At 41.0% G+C, this 21,144-nt stretch overlaps 1 protein-coding gene across 1 annotated transcript; it reads left to right on the forward strand.

The window, feature by feature from the left end:
• The first annotated feature begins 4,167 nt into the window (after nt 1–4,167).
• On the forward strand, nt 4,168–18,091 carry LOC118819328 (transcription factor HIVEP3). Its single transcript, XM_036587071.1, is given in 7 exon segments — nt 4,168–7,840; nt 7,843–8,381; nt 8,536–8,681; nt 11,832–12,007; nt 12,225–12,323; nt 14,961–15,571; nt 16,407–18,091. Coding segments are annotated over 7 exon segments (5,991 nt in total). The 3' UTR covers nt 17,154–18,091.
• The last annotated feature ends 3,053 nt before the right edge of the window (nt 18,092–21,144 follow it).

Genomic DNA, 21,144 nt, shown 5'->3' on the forward strand with positions numbered 1-21,144 from the left:
GTGTATATAGTTTCATCCATATTCATCATGCATATAAATTCCACTTTGTGTAGTGTACTGTCTTTTATAAAACATTACACAAAATTAATGGTATACTGACTAATGTATTGGTGGAGTAATGGATTCATATTGTCTTCTGCCAGTCTATCTGTTCAACTCCTCCAGAAGAGGTGAGCACACAGTTTATTTTGAAATTGGCAGCAACAAGTTAACAACTCATTTTACACATGAAAATGTGAACCATTTGAGGGATTTCATGTTTGGTGTGCCATCGTCATTGTCCAAAGAAATCCAAAATAGTAAATAGTTAACTTATAATGTAAGTTAATGTGAAGAGGTTATTGCTAGTGATTCTGGGGAATTTCTACTGGTCCATTCATCATGAAATTTTCACACAACAGAAAGAACAGATGCTATGTTCAAATGATGTAGAAAACTAAAAATGGAGATACATGTTTTTCATCAGACAGCGACGACATACATACATGTAGAAGTGTAGAAATGTCCTAATTATAGGGTTTCCCTGCTTTGTGCAGTCACTCTAGTTCCATGAATAATTCATAGGATGTATTTCCTCTTCCTAAACTCCCATAATCATCCTGTTTAAAGGTTTTGTCAATACTGTGTCCAAGATGATTAAGTCCTACACTGATCACGGATGCATTCACAGACATCTATTACACAAGCAATATCTGTTGCTTCACTCACTCACTCATCCATTTTCTACCGTGTCCGCATCTATGTATAAATACTCATTTTCTTGCTTTTCTGAGTACAGACCATCCAGTCAAAACACTTGCAATTTAATAAACTGAAGGAACTCTGAAGAATTTTTCCTCAAAGGGCTGGGAGGCTACTTGCTCATAGATTTACAGCCAGACCTTCTTTATGAAGACTGAGGGCAAAAAATACAAAGGAAAACAGAGAGGAGAGAGACAATGTTGTAGAGTTTTAGTTACAAAACAGTGTGTATATACACCGATCAGGCATAATATTATGACCACCTCCTTGTTTCTACGCTCATTGTCCATTTTATCTGCTCCACTTGCTATATAGGTGCACTTTGTAGTTCTACAATTACAATTAGTCCATCTGTTTCTCTGCATACTTGGCCCCCTTGGACCCTCACAGAGCCCCATGGACCCTCACAGAGCAGGTACTATTTGGGTGGTGGATCATTCTCAGCACTGTAGTAACACTGATGTGGTGGTGGAGTGTTAGTGTGTGTTGCGCTGGTCTGAGTGTCACTGCTGGACTGAGAATAGTCCACCAACCAAAAATATCCAGCCAACAGCGTCCTGTGGGCAGCGTCCTGTGACCACTGATGAAGGACTAGAGGATAACCAACATAAGCAGCAGCAGATGAGCTATCGTCTCTGAATTTACATCTACAAGGTGGACTGACAAGGTAGGAGTGTCTAATAGAGTGGACAGTGAGTGGACACAGTGTTTAAAAACTCCAGCAGCACTGCTGTGTCTGATCCACTTGTACTAGCACAACACACACTAACACACTAAAGACTTACAGTCTGTAATTGAACTACAAAGTGCACTTATATAGCAAGTGGAGCTGATAAAATGGACAATGAGCGCGGAAACAAGGAGGTGCTCATAATTGTAAAGTATGCCTGATCGTTGTGTGTGTGTGTGTGTGTATATATATATATATAATATATTATATATATATATATATATACATACATACATACATACATACATTGACCAGACTGTGGAGGAAATGTTGGAAAAAGGAATTATTCAGCCTTCTACATTCTTCATTACATGGTGCCACAGTACCCTCAGTACCCTCGACTTGCGAAGTGGATAATGTGTGTGTGGTGTGTGTGTGTGTGGTGTGTGTGTGTGTGTGTGTGTGTGTGTGTTTTAATATTAGCTAAGGAGGAGGAATTTGAATTTTTTTTATTTTTATTAAATTCATTAGTACATTTAAAACCACTTCCAAATGATTTATAAGGTCTTGTCAGTTTGTAAGTAATAAATGTTTGCTGTTGATAAACCAGTCTGTAATCAAAGCATACCTCAGCCCTGTATTGAAGCTCATTAAATTGTTGCGCATCATTCAGCTTATGCCAGATGTTTAGGAGAGCAAACTCACTCAACAAATTGTCAGGCTATTTTGAGGCTATTTTTTGCCTCCTCGCCTCCTCCTTCTCCTTTCTCTGTGAACACCAAGTAATGAAGCTGAAGTTTGCAGTGTTTTTTGTGGACATATGGGAAATAAGGAAGATGCCTCATTAAAAAAGTTCTGTCGCCATTGCACACTTGCACCAGTCTTGGATGCAGATAGTCGTCAATGAGGCCTTTTTGCTTAAAAGCCTGGAACATTGAATAATTTACCAGATTCACAAAGAGAGCTCTCTCTCATCTTATCATTGTCCTCCTTACCTCCAGCAGGGCTCAGTACAAACCTAAATAGACTGTTGAAAATGAAGGCTGTATTCTGAAACGTCGTAGACATAGTAAAAGCTGCGCCCTCCTCTGAGTTTTTGTCCACTAAGTTAAAAAAGCACTACCAAGCAAACAGCATCCATCACAAACAAGCACTGATACTCAGGGAGGACATGAAATGACCTTGTGTCCCACCCCCAACGGATCTTTTAATAAACCCTCGAGACTAATTGTCTTAGATCTACAGCACCATCTGTTGGACAAAACTTTGCTGGGCTGTTTTAAGTCTTTCTTCAATAGTTATCAGGCCTAGATATGCTTGATTGCAATTTGGTGACAACTTCAGTAATTTTGCCAATGGATACACTTCATTCTCTATTAACCACCAACATGAGGCGTAACAACTCAGAGGGACAGTATTGAGAGTTTATTGCATACTTGGGTTGTTGTTGCAGACTGCCATTTTAGGAGAAGACCTGTGGCAATATTTTGAGGAGCAGTGCCACATTCTAATATGAACATTTTTCCACTTGTAATGAATGCTAAACATTGATTCATTCCAGTGTTTACCCCAAGTGTTTTTTCCCAAGAAACTTGTAAATAATATCCTTTCACCACTATCTGGAAACACATATTCATCATACTTTTGAAGTGACTCTGAGCGTTTAGTGGAAGAAACAGTAATGCTCTTATCAATATCTAACTTCCCTTCAGATTCCACATTTAAGTAAAACCTTGTAAGATGCCTGTGTGTTCTGTTTGTATGTGTTACAGTTGCTTCTTTAAGTCCATTCACTGCTGTGAGAAGCTTCTGCTTTTGAGTTTTCAGATATGAGAATACTGGCTCCACTCAATTTTGAATCAACAAGAACAAATAAGTCCAGTCCAGTCTTGCACTGAACATTTAGCACTGATTCATCATCCGGCTCTCTTGAAGAAATTCAGAAATACTTCAAGAGAGCCTTAATAACTACTTTATATGCACTGGAATTCTTTGTATATATGTCATGTCTGGAATAATACTGTATTGACTTGAAAAAAATAAGAACAATCACAAAAGCTCTATAGCGTTACAGAGAGAAATTTTAAAATCCTGTGTATTACCCTTTTTAGTTCTGTACAGTATCTTCAAGTAATTGGTGGCACTTCTTCTGTCTAGACAGTATTATTTCTGAGCACAACTCCATATATTTTCACAACAATCTTGAAAAAAACAATGCTTATTTAGGGTACATTTACAGCTCAGTTCCCAAAATTATGCTATAGATGTACCAGCAGTAAATAGTACTTAACGCTAATTCTGAACGTAACCTCTTATTCAGTAAGGACTACGGTAAAGCAACAGTCTGTTTCTGTTTTTCTATAGGGCCACCGAAGTGCTCATTGGTGAAAACCTGGAGAAGAGAGACAGAAGGGCTTGAAAACCTGATCTCATATCTGTGCAGAAAGTAGCTCAAAAACATCCTGTGCTTTCCTTTGCCAAGCTCCATTGCCAGAACTCAGTCCAAAGGAGTGACACAATGATGAATTCTGCCAAGAGTAATTTTGGATGGAAGATAGGGAGGATGAATTTTGGCATAAATCAGAAGTAATCCTTTAGAGTGTTTTGTACATATTTTATAAATCCTCTATTTTGTTCAAGATGTTTCAGTGCCCAGGTAGATCCCTGGGGCCCTGTGGCTAAGGCAATAATGTTAAGGGGACTGGTGCTCATAGAGGCATTCCCAGTGTATCCGTAAGGCCTCCTCCCCACATTCTATGGAGGCAGAGCATAGCCGGCCGGGTGATGGGGAGCGGTCTGGTGGACAACAGCAGCCTCTGTCCGAATCTTCACTTAGGGGTAGGTTGCCTCAACCACAGGAACAGGCTACCTCACAACCAATCCATGGATCACATGGTCGCCATCAACATAGACAGCCAAAACGAAGTGATATGCTCCAAAGACAGCAGCAACAGCAGTCTCAGGTGCAGGAATCATCCTGGCAACTTCCAGATGTCCCGGGTGCCTCTGGAGGCAGCTACTCTTCATCCCGTCTTGAATCCTCTACCCAAGTTTCTCATGTTCAGAGGACTCCATCGCAGCCCAGTCAGGTAGTACAGGAAGGTACCCCGTCTAGACGGGAACGTAGGCCCCAAAAGCCAGGGAAGTATGTGTGCACGTACTGTGGCCGACCATGTGCAAAGCCCAGTGTCCTCCAAAAACACATCCGCTCTCATACAGGAGAGAGACCTTATCCTTGCGTCCCTTGTGGCTTCTCTTTCAAAACTAAAAGTAACCTGTACAAACATCGTAAATCACATGCCCATCGGATAAAAGCTGGCCTGGCGTCTACCCGTGAAGAGCACAGTTTTAGTGGAGCTGAGAGCGGAACAGTGGGAGATGACCAAGAAGAAGCAACAGAAGCAGAAAGCACAGATTCCGAGGATGAGACTGGTCAGCGTCGACCATCTACCTCTCAGGATAGGCCAGCTCTAAGGAAAAGCTCCAAAGTTGAAATGTCATTCTCAGAAGAGGGACCAAGAACAGAGGACTCTCAAGCGGTCAAACAGAGGTTAGCTATGCGACTCAGTGAAAGGAAACGAGTTCCCATGACCTCACCAGACGAGACCCCATCATCCTCACTGGGTCCTGGTAGTAAAGGTAGCACTGAATCTGGCTACTTTTCTAGCTATGGGAGTGCTGAGCTTTCCCAGGTGAGCCCTCCCAATGCCAACGCTAAATCCTATGCTGAAATTATTTTAGGCAAGTACGGACGATTGGGTCAACAGCAAAGGATTCCACACCAACATCTTCAGTCGTCATCTTCTTCATCATCTTTAGGTCAAGAGGAAAAATCCATTCCTTTCACTGTGCCTAAGACACAAGTCATTGAGCACATTACAAAGTTAATCACTATAAATGAAGCTGTAGTTGACACAAGTGAAATTGACAGTGTCAAACCAAGGCGTTCTTCTCTCTCAAGGAGAAGTAGCATTGAGTCCCCTAAGTTTTCTTCACCCAAAGATCCTTGTGTTTTTGATCCAAAGGGAGATGTTCCAGGCCCCAGTGGCAGTAGTGGACAAATTATTCTCAGTGGTTTTGCTGCTGAAAGGCAGCATTCGCAACTGGTTGAAGACACACTTGCTGGCCAGTGTTCCAGTGCCGTTCTTCTGAGAAGTCAGTCAGTGCCAACCTCTGGTGGCCAAGATGACCCGGTTAGTACATCTTCACACAGCTTTCGCCTCAGCCACTCTTTTGATGAACAGCAGGCTGCAGCTGCTGAGATGAGGGTTGGTCATCATCATCGAATGTTAAGACGCCAGCCTGCCATTGAGATGCCAATTGGAGCTGACCTTGTAGCAGAAGCAGGTCCCTCTACTTCCACTCTGGTTGAATCAGGGTGGAAGTGTGAGATATGTGGAACTCTATTCAAAAAGCAGGACAGTTATGCAGCCCACAGAGTTGCCTGCATGCATAAACCTTCACACGATCAGAATGAGAAGGAAGGTAGTGCTGTACGAGAAGATCGCCCACAAATGATGCACTATAAGTTCAAGGCAATGGCTATGGCTGTTCGAAAAAGGAGAAAAGAAGAAAGTCTTGAAGAGGACCCTCCCAGTCCAGGTCCAGCAGCTGTCTCTTTTAACATCCAGCCCACAACATCAATGATTGGCACTAAAGGTGATTTTAAGGGCTTCTCAGGTCCTCCCTCACAAACAGAGCTGGAAAAAATGGGTCCTTTTAAAGAAATCTCTGTAATCCAGCACACTAGCTCCTTTGAAAAGCAGGAAAGCATGTCTATAGAGAGTCAAGAATTAGAACTTGAACATGAACAATCGCTGGAGCCTAAACAAACTTCCACATCCAGGTTAGTTCGACAACCCAACATTCAAGTGCCAGAGATTCTGGTGACAGAGGAACCAGATACTGAGATGGTTTCACCTCCAGCAAGTACATGTGTCCCCAAAGAATTAGAAAAAGAGGAGTTCCAATGGCCTCAGCGTAGTCAAAGTCTGGCTCAGCTTCCTGCTGAGAAGCTGCCACCAAAGAAGAAACGTCTCCGTTTGGCAGAGGCAGCCCAGTCATCAGGAGAATCTAGTTTCGAATCAGTCTCTCTGCCACGCAGCCCTAGCCAAGAGAGTAATGTTTCCCATACCTCCAGCCGATCTGCTTCTTTTGATGAATCAGGAAAGACTGACTCTGAGATGCATACTGGTACGTGGAGCTCCCAAGGGTCTCACATGCTAACTGTACCAGGTCCTTATCAGCACCATCATTCTCACAGGGAAATGCGGCGTTCTGCCTCAGAGCAGGCTCCTGCAAGTCCACCACATCCTGCCCAAATAGTGGAGACTAGAAGCAAGTCATTTGACTATGGATCCCTGTCCCCAAAACCTACTTCAGCTTCTTGGAAGGAGAGGAGAAAATGTCTCTTGGTAAAGCATGCAACTCTTGGGAAGCCTGACCAGGAAGAGCCACTCTCTAGTTTACAAAGTAATCCTATTGTATGTCGATCCTACCCTCCGATCGTATGTCAGTCCTACCCTGACCACCCTGCACTCTCAATTGGTGAGCACAGAACGAGCCACATTTCTAGTCTTAACCCAGAGACTCTGGGCAAAACTCTGCAGCTTTACCAACCTCCTCTCCCTCTTCCAAATACAGTTTACCCCCTCACAAGTCCAGATACTTTTCCCCCACGGCAGCTCACTAGTTTCCTGCCAGTCACAACAACAATATCTGAAGTTTTTTCTACTCGTATGTTTGAACAGGCCCTCATACATACGGTACCATCTCCACTTCATCCAAGACAGTTTCATTTACCAGAGCGCTTAGTCCTTCCGGTTCAGCCTTTCCCAACTTTGCTACCTTTACAGTACTCTACTAGTGGTCTAAAAATTCAGGTCCCCTCAGGCCCACCTGTCAGGGAATCTAGAACATCTCCACCCCCTGTACATAGTCCAAGTTCCTCATATCATCAGCTTGTTACCCACCATCAGCCTCGCCCCATCATTGCTACATGCCTTGAGCAGCTTACACCAGTGGTGTCCCTTGTGGTCCCTGTGCGCTTACAGACTCAGATTTCTACTTACGGTAGCGCCATGTATACAACCATCTCACAAATTTTAGCAACAACACGATCTCAGCAGCCAATTTGCTGTACAGCCATGGTCATAATGGGAAAGCTAGAGGGCAGCAAGCTTCAACAATCCTACCTGAGGCTCCCAACTCCTGACTTCAAGACCGGCATTCCTATGTCACTGCCTCTAGAGTTTGGAGCAGAAAGCGCATCTGATGAAAGCTCTGGACCACTGGTTGCTGGAGGAAGTAAAAGAATGCTTTCCCCTGCAGGCAGTCTAGAACTCACCTTAGAGGCACAACGGCAACAGAAACGAGTCAAAGAGGAAGATGAGGAGAGTGAAGAAGAAGAAGAAGAAGAAGAAGAGAAAGGAGGGAAAAAGAAACAAAAAGTTGTGAGAAATCTCAGGAAGAGAGTCAAGCAACAGACAAGGAGAGGTTAATTGTTGGGGTAGAGTGGGGAAAAGAACAAGAGAGGGAAGTGAAAAAAACAGAGGAGTTACAGGAATCTGTGTTGAACAAGCAGGAGGTTGTTCAGGTGGAAACTGAACCATTTAAAAAAGAAGAAGGGGAGGAAGAGAGCCACAGATGTGTATCAGTGGTTGAGATTAACGAGAGATCTAGAGACCCCTTATACCCCAGCCTTCACTCTTCCACATCAGTGAGCTGGTGCTATCTAAATTATACCAAGCCTAACCCATCTGCACACAGAAGTCCACAAACATCAGTATATTCTTCATGGAGTGTCAGCATGTATAACCCCAATCTGCCTGGTCTGTCCACAAAAATGGTACTGTCACTGCTGTGTTCTAAACAAACATATAGCTCAGAGATGTATACCACGGCCACAGCTCCACCTCTCACCGCCGAGAAGCTGGTTCCTGCTAGCAACAAAAAGCCCATGGTATCAGAGGTAAGCATTATTGTAATTTACTCTTAATACCCTATTGCGTCCACCCACGTTCAATATTGTATGAATATGATTTTGCTGTTGGTATCTATGGAGTGTAGTGTTGCTGTGTATAAATATGTTATTTTTTTATGGTCTGTGTCTGTCTGGAGTGTAGGTATGTGCCAAACCACCCAGCACATCTGACAAAGTGAAAGAGGAGCCTGTGAGTAAGAGAGTCGAAAAAGAGGAGAAAAGTGCAGAGGAGCCTGCAACCACCTCCAAGCAGAGTGAGCCACCCCGAATTTGCATCTTTGAAGGAGGGTAAATAGCAGACTGGTTTTTTTTCTTTATTTCTATAAAGCCCAGGTAGTCATTACTGAAAACTTATTAAATCATGGTCCATTTGTTCCATTCAGTATTTATTGTGGTGATGATTTAGCTTTCCTCAGAATGTCTTTTGAGTTAATGGCTTTAGCCTTGTCTAGTAATATTCCACTCTCTTTTAAACTCAGTTTGTGTATCTCACATCATCCCATTAAAGCCTGTATTGATGAGGAACTCCGATTCAGATTTCAGCGTTCACAGATTTCCATTGTTGGTCTATTTTAGCTTAGCTGGATGGATTTGGACTGAAAAGAAGCAATGAAACAGGTGAATCAAAGAGCTACTGAAACTATTTTGTTTAGCATCGCTGTTCATTATGGGATTCACAGTTCACTAAAAGTTTCATGAAGGAATATAGATAGAGCACTGATTTACTGAGGGAGATTTATGTCTGAAGTTCTCTGCTCATTTAAATTTTACCAGCTACCTCTTAAATGAGTGGCTTAAAGATTATTAGGTGGCAACAACATTTTACATTCAGTGTATTCCCTGAAATGAAGTCTTTGGTGTGGCAGCACATAAATTGCATGATGAAAAAGTCAGGGTAGGCCACTGGAGTTCCTCAACACCAAATTCGTCAAACCATGTCTTTATGCACCTTGCTTTGTGCACAAGGGCTCTGTCATGCTGGAACAGGAAAGCACAGTTGTTTTTACCCCAGACACTTCTATTACAATATTTATATAACATAGTACATATTATATATAATATGCATGTATTTCACAAACTGACTCGTGGCATCCTATGACAGTGCCACGTTCAAAGTCACTGAGCTTTTCAGTATGACTCATTCTACTGCCATAGATGCACCTGTTAGCAAAATAGCTGTGGCAGAAACATGAACTCAATAAGTATCCACAAATGTGTCCACAAATGTTTGGCCTTACAGTGTAACATTTGTTGTCAAAGAACAAAAAATGCCACCATATGGGAAACTAATGTAAAATATTCTTTTAGCCACAAAAACAAAATTAAAGTGGATGGGTGAATTGATGGGTGAATTGATGGGTGGATGGATGGGTGGATGGATTGATGGGTGAACAAGTGAAAAAGATCAATGGATGGATGAATGAATGAATGGATGGATAGATAGATGAGTGAGCAAATGAGCGGATGGATGGATGGACGGAAGGACGGGTATTAGGATAGGTGAATGGATGGATGGATGGACGGGTATTAGGATAGATAAATGGATGGATGGACGGATGGATAGATGGATGGGGGAACAGATCAGTGGATGCATGAATGGATGCATCAACAGATGGGTAAATAGGAGAATGGAAGACGATAGCATAGATGGCATGGATAGCATAGATGGACAGATGGGTGAACAGATGAGTGATGAGAGTGGATGGCAAACAGATGGATGGATGGATGGATGGATGGGTGGGTGGATGGATGGATGGATGGGTGAACAGATCAGTGGATGCATGAATGGATGCGTGAAGAGATGAACGGATGGGTGATTGGATGAGTGGTAGGTAGATGGGTAAACAGAAGAGTGATGAGAGTGGATGAATGGGTAGATGGGTAGAAAGAGATGTCTTTCTGCATTGCTCATCAGCAAGGTTATCTGTCTAAAATGAACTAAGATTTTGTTGATGGCAACGTATAAAGGCTTAGCATTCATTATCTCTCACATTGGTCTGCTAATGGCAGGTTTACAGTATTGTTTTAGGTGCTAACAGATGCAACAACACACCAGCCTGCAGCTTTCTTTTGTCTCTCTCACTGCCTCCATTTTGCTTATACAATTCTTCAATCACACACCCACACACTTCCTAATCACATCAGCCTCTCTTTGTGTTCTTTCTCTTTCACTCCATTTCCTCTCCACCGTTTCTCACATCTATCAGTGCCCGCTTATCTCAGCATCTCTTCTGTTTTCCTTGCTTACTCTCACTCTTCTTTGGAGGAAACAATTAATGCTACATAAAGAAAAAGTGGCAAGCTTGTGTTTTAAGGCATACTTTGTCACTCTTTACCTTTTTTATTCTGGGTTTCTCTTGCTCACCCACTGATTCTCTGTCTTTGTTGCACACAGGTCTGTGCATACACGGTGTGCACTCCTGTTGGCACTGCTCTCTTCCACTGCCTTCAGTTGTGCCCTCACTCAATAACAGAGGCAGCCATCTTTCCATAAATACTCAACAGTACTGTTTGTGTATTGATAGGAATGTTTTCATTCCAAGTTAAAACGAAGCGTTCCTTCACATGAGCTTACAGATATGTTTTTTCTTATTTTGAGTAAAGGTTGTATTTATTATCATATTATAATAATAATATTATAATATTGTAATGTAATATTATAGCATGTTAGTATCAAGTATCAAAGCATGTCAATACACACCAGTACAAACCTTTGTGTAGGAAGGAATCCTTCAGAGCTTTTTAGCAGGCTTTGTTAAAATACAAGAAGTACAAACTAAATATAATATTATAATATTTTAATATATAATATATAATAATTATATAATATTTGAATTATAATACAAGCATGCATAGAGCAAAAAAAATATTTAAGACGTGTACTGTAATCTTCAGCGTGTAGGTCTAATTTTAAAGCAGAACCTAACATACATTTTCTAACAAACTCTAGCATACTTAGAATGAAAATGCTTATGACATCCATTTATCACACAACTTAATGAAATTAATATTCTCGTTTACTCTTTTATCAACCTGAAAGAAGCCACATATAACTTTGAATCATGTGAAATATGTGAGGCAGAATAGGACGTACAGAACTCAGTCATGTTGGATTTAGCAAGAAAAGAGATTATAATAAATGTAGAGGAAGGATAGTTGGTAATTTAAGTCAAACACTAAGCAGTTTTATATGTTGCTGATTTTGTGGTCTTGGCTAAAAACAGGCTTTCCTATTCACTGCTGTTTTTATTGGCATGGCTGTCCGAAACCCAGGACAAAGCATGGATTTTCCCATTTGCTGGCAGTGGGTATGTGAATATAGCAAAAAGGGACGAAGGGTAAAATTGAAACCTGCCAATGAGCACTGATACAGTCTTATTTATTTATTTATATTGATATGCTAACTTTTTCTGTCTGTGTCTGTGTCTCTCTTTCTAGGTATAAGTCGAATGAGGAATATGTGTATGTGAGGGGGAGGGGGAGGGGGAAGTATGTGTGTGGTGAGTGTGGGATTCGCTGCAAAAAGCCCAGCATGTTGAAGAAGCACATCCGCACTCACACAGATATCCGCCCCTATGTCTGTAAGCACTGCAACTTTGCCTTCAAAACCAAAGGTAAGTCTTGTTTCAAACACAACTCTTGTGATCTGGGCTATTCATCTTCACTTCACACCTTCAATCATAAGCCCCTGTGTAAAATTATAAAGGGTAGAGCACTGTTGGTATATATAATATGTAGTCTGTACAAGGTGCCAGAATTAAGTGATATTTCTTACAAACTGCTATAACTTAAAATATTAAAATTCGGCTCTGTTGATTTGCTTCCTGTTAGGGAACCTCACTAAACACATGAAGTCAAAGGCGCATGGTAAGAAATGCCAGGAGATGGGAGTGTCTCAATCCATAGAGGAGCTGGAAGCTGAGGAAGCGGGTAAGATCCTGAGATACATGATTTCATCGACTGTAATATCAAAATAATTGACTGTGTGGACAGGGGTGTGGTAGGAGCAAGGACTGACATAACAATGCAAAAACACTGCAAGACAGGTTTTAACATTAATCATGTGAAATGATCTGTTTTCATGTTTTAGAGGAACGGTAGCTGAATAATTACCTGGATATATTTATGTAACCGCAGTTTCATTGTTCAGTACTCTTGGCCAGAACTTTTCTAACTTGAAAATCATGAATGCAGTGTAGACATTCATAAATGTCTGTGCTGAAAAGTGCTTTTTTCAGGCACCCATGCACCATGCACTGTGCTCTCGGTTTTGTGAAGGCCAGCGGAAATGGACTGCTCTGCTTTAAAGAGAAACATTCTGATCTGGCCTCCAATTTCAGATTGTGCTCTGTATATAGAGCTGGGAATGAAAGCCCCCCATCTCTTTCTCCCTGACAGACCAAAGAGCACCAAGGACACTTCATTCAAACACACTCCATTCAGCAGGCTTTAAATATAGTTTGTGAATGGATGCGGCACGACTCAATTATAAGAACATGTTTGCTTGAGGATTCAATGGAGATTCAGTGGATATATAATATAATCTGACTGCCACATGACTGTCGCCCAACCTGGTGTATGTAATTGCATGAACTAAACCAAAGGAGTGTGCACAAGACCGTAGCAGCCATTTTAAAATTGAGAGGGACACGGTTGTCATTTGGGGATGCATGCAGCGACATGTTTGAAAAAGCATTCGATTCTCAGTTGTTGGCCAAGAATCGACCCTGACTCCCAGTCCTATCAGAGTCGAAGAGTTGATACTCCATGGACTGGACACCCCATTAGTAGTAGCAGTCAGTGCATTTGCACAGTCAAGTTAGCCTTCCCGAAAATTCAAGCGCACTTGAAGTAGCAATATACAAACACGTCCTACTACAGCAGGTATAGTTAACCAGCTCACAAATATATGGTGATAGATTTATGAACAAACTTCAAAAAACATCAAAACAACATCTAACATGCTTATCTGCTCTGTATTTAAAAAAAATACATTAACGTTCTAAAACTTGGTAGACTTCATTGCCCCGAATTTATCACTTAGTCCTTCCAAAGTTTGTCTACTGTAAAGAAACAGAAGTAGACTACATTACATGTTTAACCTAAACAATTTTATAAGCTGTTTTGCTTGTGTGTGCATTCGTCATCTATATGTAGAATGGTGTTATCGGGATCCAGTAAACCAGAGGTCGCAGAACTGTTTGACCTGAGGACGCGAATAATACCAAACTGATACTGATACCAAACTAGCAGAAAAAGATCACTAATCTGAGTTTAGGAAATATCTCAGCATGGTTCCACAATAACAGTGCAGCTTATCGATGGAAAGAGAGGACTGTTCTCAACAGTGGAGAATTATTGGTTATTGGTTATGTGAATGTTTTCTTATACAGATAACAAAACCTGCAAACAACAGTCTTACTAACAACTTACTAACACCAGCTCCTCCTCCCACCTCTTTCTGCTTTTTATTTATTCTATCCATCATATCAGCTCTGTTGTTTCATGTGTTTTGATTGGAGGAGGTGGGATTATTTACTAGATTTATATTGTAGAACCATCCTTCGTTAGCAAATTTATAATTACAAACAGTTCTCAAAAAAGGATTTGATTTAAACACTCTGCACTTTCCCATCAGTTCTGATGTGCTTTTTTGTCGCTCTGAGAGCGCAGAGAGAAGAGCAAATGTCTTAATCGAGCAGTGACGTCAAGGAAACTTTCGAAGTTAATGTCCGAGCATTAAAAATGAGCGAAAAAACTACAGCATTACCCATGACAATGCAGCTCTGATTGGTCAGCCAGCTTATTAATGCATCCACAAATCTTAAATCTAGCAAGTTCTGTTTAAAACTTTACACAGCATTGCAGTCAGCTTCGGACATGATATTACTGACGGTATTAATATGCATGTGTATGTTTTAAATCTTAAGTTTTTTTTTTCCTCTCTGTGTGACAAGGCCTTAAACTCACCACACATTTCACACTGATCGTGTGGCACAAACACAGCCATGATACAAGCTAAAGAATCACTGCTGTAGATGTTAGTCGCCCGCTTTTTCTTATGAAACCTATGAACATAGAAAGGCTGCTGTTTCTACATTCAAAAAATGCTATTCATCTTAAAAGGCTGTTTTTCCCTCAGTCACAAGTTTAATACAGGAAGTGTGCAATGTGCAAAAAGTGCAGGGGGCAGAATCACCTGATTGTGAGGGTGCTGGGGTCATATCACTCGCGTCCCCTGCGTCTACTATGCCCCTAAGTGTGCACACTAACTTGTGTTACCCATATTTAACACATTCTGTGTTAAAAATAGCCCAAAATGTGTTATCCATAACTGGGCACAGAAATATTTCAACACATCTTGTGTTAATAGTGACACAGAATGTATCACCTCCAACTGAACACACTGATGTGTCTAGTTGGAGGCAGAATGTGTTGTTTTTTTTAACACGTTTTAAGAGTGTCTTATTTGCCTTATGGTTCATATGTTCATGTGTAAACCAATAGGTAATTGAATACAATGTGCACTCATGATAAATTTAACCTCAAGTCTTTTCTGATGGACAGGGACCAGTGAGGAGCAAGTGTATGAATCAGAGGATCAGGAGGAGCACCAGTTCTCTGATGTTGAAGACTCTGAGGATGAGGATGATGACAACGAGGAGGATGAGGAGGAGGTGTCCTCCCATGATGAACCTCCTTCATCCTGCTCCACTGACACTCGTCACTCAGACAGTGCTCAGGCTGACCTGCCCACCCCCACCGCTCCAGAAAGGGAGGACCAACCCTCTCCTTGCCGTGCATGGAGCAGTGGGCATGCTGCATCGCCGGGCAGCAAGAGGGCACTGTTCTCCCGCAAGGGCTGGGAGCTTTCTCCCAGAGCTTTCTCCCCTGTAAGTGAGGGGTCACCTCTCAGGAGTCTGTCCCCCAGACTTGAGCTGTCCTCACCCAGTCGACATCTCTCTCCCTCCCCAGAGAGAGGCCCTTCTCCTATAAGAGCCTCTCCAGTCAGGCCTCTCTCTCCTCTCCGGCCACTTTCCCCTGCCCGCTACAGGAGCTCCAGAGCTAATGTCTCACCGTCGCCACTCAGAGCCCAGCACAGACCCCAGCACAGACCCCACAGCTCCCCTGGACAGTTTCACTGGGATTCCAGCACTCAGGCCAGAGAGAGCCAGAAAGTGAGTCTCATCAGTACTTTGTTGCTGAACAGCTTAGTCCAAAAGTATGCAGATACCTGCTCTTGCAGCATTTCTTCTTAAGGGTATTAATAGGGAGATGGTTCTAACTCTGCTGCACTAATAGCTGCTACTCTTCTGGGAAGGCTTTCCACAAAATGTTTGAATATTGCTGCTGGAATTTAATTTCTTTCAGCCACGAGAGTATCATTATGTCATATTAAGACCCTTTTTTTAGTTTTTAATGTTTTACACTATTTGGAAATGCTAGCTGCCCTTTACATTGTGATTTATATGTGATTCATAAGGAATGGACCAATAAAAATGGTTCAGAATTACTTGGGACAAAAGTTAATTACATTAACACTCATGAGAGATATTTCCGTCTCCTGTGAAGTTACAATTTCGGAAATAGGTTTTTCTACAACAGCGACAATGCTGACATGGAGCACAGATGTTGGCTTATTAGGTCTGGTTCACAAACAATAGTCCAATTCCTCCCAGATGCGTTCATCACTCCAAAAATTGCAATTCCACAGTCCAGTCCTGGTAAACTTTATACTCCCTGTAGCTGGCACAATATACTGTGCATTGCTGTTTTGGAGCATCTCATTGTATGGGCAGTGCTTTTCTTTAGAGATTACAGAGCTGTGTGTGCATGTTTTAACAGCCGTGTCAGCAGTGGTTGCACCTTTAAGTGGCAGAATCCCCTAATTAGAAGGAGCATATGGGTATTTTTTGGACATTATGTACCTGAGATAGATGTGAGATAGATCAGTGGTGAAAAAGAAAAGACTTGTTTTAAAGTGTGATTGTATTACCATGTCTCCCCCTGCAGGAGAGGCCTGGTACTCCTGGTGCTCTGCAGACTCCACAGAGGCTAAGCCCTCCACATCCCAGCCTCTTACCATCAGCCCTGCGCCTCTCTCACATTGATCCTTCACCCCACCTGCCAGTCACGCCACGAACTCTGGACCGCATGTTTAGCCATCTCCCATTACACTCCCAGGACCAGGCCCGCATGCCTTACCATATGATCCCTATCGGAGGGATCCAGATGGTGCAGCTTAGACCCAGAACTCGTCCCAAACTGGAACGAAGTTCATCCTCCACCCCATCACCCACCTCTCCCAATGAGGATGCCCCTTTCTTCCTGGGCAGGAGGGACGCACCATGGAGCCTACACCCTGAAACAAGCCAGCGAAGCACTCTGGCATTTAGCGAAACACAGAGCCTGGAGAGAGGAGCCGGGCCATCAGGGCTGAAAGGTCCTGCTAGCAGATCCACATCAGCCAAATCATCTCCACAATACGGCAATGGGGAGCAGAGGGACAAAGACAGAAAGCAATATGGCAGCTCACGGCCCTCCAAGACTCGCACCATTGTTCCTCACACATCTCAAGAAGTGGGCCAAGATAACAGTAAAGGCACAGAGAGGAACCCTGGCTTTGGTGAGAAGGAGGAAAGAGCCTCCTCACATAGAACTAAACAGCTTTCAGAACTAGAGTCAACGACCGAGGAGAGTGCAGGAGAAAAATCTGCCTGCCCAGGTCAGAGCCAGGAAAGCAACCCAGACAGCACTTAATAGCCTTTGTGCTCAATGTCAAAATGCTCTTAATTGCTACTATTATTATTATTATTGTTCCTTTTGTTTTGTAATGCTATTGTTTTTTTATACAAATTTTCAATACTGTTGGTAACTTGGTAAATGTTTGTTTTTGCAATATTCAAGATTGTAATATGATGCACTTTTTTTGTTTGGACAAAACAATGTTTCTGTAAATCTATCACTTCTCTCTCACCTGTATCTTTACTGACATTACAATCAATCTTAAGGTATCTATTTGAATATGTATATGTTAAAATACTTGTTAAAATTAACTATGAATAAATTTATAAATGACCAAGGTGAATACTTAAACCAAGAGTAATTCCAATATCTTGTCCCTTGTTCAGTATTACTCAAAATATAGTTACGTGTGCCTTTTCTGTCAGAATTTATTGCTTGAAGTGTAGACAAAGATGAAAGGCTGTGAATTCTTTTATTAATATATGATTTGTTTTGTCTTTTGGTGGAGTTGGTGTTAGCAGAATTGGGAGGTGTATTTTTTTTTCCTCAAGTCAGGGTAAAAGTAAAAGACGTTTGTACTGAAGACAGCTGAAGGAGTGGAGAGAGTTTTGCAAAGAAATTGCACTGAAGTCATATTTTTTATATACAAAAAGAAATGAAATTATGTCTGTACAGATGAGAAATCTATGGTCCATATTTATTGCCATGTGGAAATATGAAAATGTTTTACGTTTTGTTTACTTTAGTTTTTGAAATAATTTTTATTGCAATTTTTATTCTTTACACTTTTGTTTAGTACTTTTCTGTTACGTTCTGAAGACTTGAATTAAAGAAACTGGACAGGGTGACAGTGAAGTTAGTCAACAGCTGCAGGGTTGGGTGGATCAAAAGCCTTCCGAATTTGTCACAGATACCTATAATTTCTGAACCAATAAAGGTGCACAAGAAATGACTGAACTTGTCTTTTTTGTCAGATTTCTAAGCAGCTAATATTAGGCTGACCGTCCCTTTTAATTTCTTCACCACGAAAGAATGAGCAATTTACACTCTCTATCTCTGTCTCTCTCTCTCTCTCTCTCGGGTCTGTGTATTTGTGTAGGAGGCATTGACAACCTGTCAAGGCCATTTTATGGCTTCCAGGAGAAAAAGAGTAGTGTTGATTCAATTATCTGAACTTGCTCTACAGTGCATCTCTGTTGAATATAAACTGTACATACTCTACATTCCACATAGTCTTATGCAGCAGTTTGTACACCGCCAGTAAAATTACATTTTATTAATTTCCTAAGTGAAAATAAGTTGCAACTTAAATATGACATTTCCCCGCACACTTTAGTGCACACTTAATATTTTATGCTGAGTTTAACATACCATGTATTAAATTCAGAAAAAATCATATATTATGCATTAAAACGTGCAGAAATGTGTTAGAAGCGTTAACTTATTTTCACTTAGAAAATAATGTCACTTGTGAACAAAACTTGATTTGACCACTGGAGTCCAAACTTTGGCATGTGACTATAGACTGTGTTTTCTGGGGGGAATATTAAGCTACAGGCAGAGATCTCACAACACAGAGTAGCAAAAGTATTGATACCCCACCAGTTTTTAAAATGACCAAATAAAAAAAAACTCTATGCTTGAATTAATAATAAGCAGCATTCAAAGCAAGTCAAAGGTATTGAAAAACACATCAGGAAGGGGGGTACAAAATTGTTACATTTTTAAAAAGCCATGTGCACACCTATCTGTAATCAAGATGATTACGATGCCTTATACAACCCAAACTACATAGAATTATTAGTTTTAGTCTACTGTAGACTACAGAAAGTCCTATGGAGGATCTGTAACGTGTCATAAATATTGATCCAGGGATTAAAAAGAGCTTGAGCAAATTTTTTTTCCCTTGTAATTTCTTCATGTTTCATTGTAACAGCAAAACCTGCAATGATGCTGGACCATAAAAAATAAACACATTACATCAAGAGGAATGGTGAACATGAGGTAAGATTATTCAGTTTGAAGTTTATTGATAAAGTTTGTAAATTATAATACACATTTTACTCTATTTAAAACCTGTATGCCTCGTTTTGCAATCTCACAAACTTGGATAGTGTGATTCATTTTGCAAGTCCCTGTACTGACACACGCCACAATAACTCTTTTTGTGATTAGATTAAGAGACCATATTTTTATTTTAGATTCGGATTTGAACTTGTTTTCTTGTTTTAATACCTGTGTCAATATAATCTGGACATAGGTTTATGAGCATCTCTGGCGATGTGTGAATAATCTTTGTCTGTTTGAACTGTGGTAAAAACATTGACCCTTTTGTAGTGGAGAGTCATTCTTTAAGAAACCAGAATAGTATTTCTAAACACCCATTTAAATGGAACTGAACAGAAGTTAGAATCTGTTTGAAAAAGACCCTCAGAGCGCCATAGTTTGACCCCAGACTCACTGTGAGATAATTCTTTCGATCCTGAAACAAATAACTTTTATCACCCGGTTTTAATGCTTCTCTCATGCCTGTGTTGTTTTACTGAATTGGTGCAGCAGAAATCTACAGGGATATTTTTCCACACCTCCAAAGTTCAGTCATAGAAGTTAGTTTTATTTTCTGAAGCAAGAGTGGAGTTTGATTCTCTGCTCTCTCTCAATGATGAAACCTTTAAAGGAGCAGTGTGTAATATTTAGTGACATCTAGTAGTGAGGTTGCAGATTGCAGCCAACTGAATGCCCCTCCCTCACCTCTTTCTTTCTAAGAGTGTAGCAGGACCTACGGTAGTCGTCATGTTTTCGCTTCTTTAACAACAAGAATTCTGCTTCCCTTGTTTTTTCTTGTGCTTAATAAGAAGTATGTTTCTCTGTTTGTTAGAATTTGGGTTCTCAAATTTCTCACAACACAGCACTGGTAGCAACCACTGATATTCTTTCTACGTTTTCGCCACCAAATTCGAGCTGCCACTTCAGTGTAAAACATGGAGAGCATTCTCTAGAGCCAGTGTTTGATTTATCCATTCTGGGCTAGTGTAGAAACATGGCGGCACAACATGGAAGCCTCCATTGGAAGAGGACCCACTACCTATGTAGATAAGAAAGACTCATTTTAAGTAATGATTTGTAGTTACAGGTGATTGAACGCTAGTGAAAACATGGTTTTGTGTACTAAAATCAGATACTGTTTATCTGATAGTGACAGTTTTGGTGGTCTGCCAGGCTTTGCATCATTGTTAGTACCATTTTCCCTGTATCTTGTATTGATTTTTTCAACTGCATTTTCCTTGAATTTCCTTTTGCGAGTGCATTATCTAATATCTAATCTCCTCAGAAATATCTCCTGAAAAAATGAATAACTATAATTGGAAAGAAAATAAATGGTCTCTAATGTTTGCACAGTATTGTATGTGATGGTTGAAACATTAAGAGAACCAAGTAGGATTGGGTGCTGGAAATTTGCATTTTTAATATGGGGAGTGTTTTACAAAGCCAGATTTCTGAGTTAGACAGAAAACATAAGGGCAGATAACTATAGGAATATCCCTCAGCTCTTTTCCATTTGGACAGGCTTGACTTTAGGCTTAGTTTGTCTTGCGAAACTGAGAAATCCTGCTCCATAGACACACTCCATAGTGTGTGGAAAAAACAACAATAATAGCATCATCGACAAAATGCTCTTTTTTTCAGATCCTACAATTTTTTTGATGTTATTTAGCCTTTAGTCTCAGACAATGAATGGGCCTCCAACATGTTACACTGTTTTCCTGGATGCGTGGCATTTTTAGAAAGAAGGGAAAAAAAGCTCTGTGTTGGATGGAGATACACTAAGCTGGCTGCAGTTCTAAAAGGCTGTGGAGATGTTCTGAGAAGTCAGACATGAGATTATTTGCCAGAATATTGGAGCTCTCAGAGCCTGTCTCACACATTATGCAGCAGCGCAGGTGGCACAAAGCTTTAAAGTTACATCCCTCATTGTTACCCTGCATTCCCGCTCCTTTTTTCAGCG

This window comes from Colossoma macropomum, unplaced genomic scaffold (genome assembly GCF_904425465.1).
Source record: "Colossoma macropomum unplaced genomic scaffold, Colossoma_macropomum, whole genome shotgun sequence".
NCBI lineage: Eukaryota > Metazoa > Chordata > Actinopteri > Characiformes > Serrasalmidae > Colossoma > Colossoma macropomum.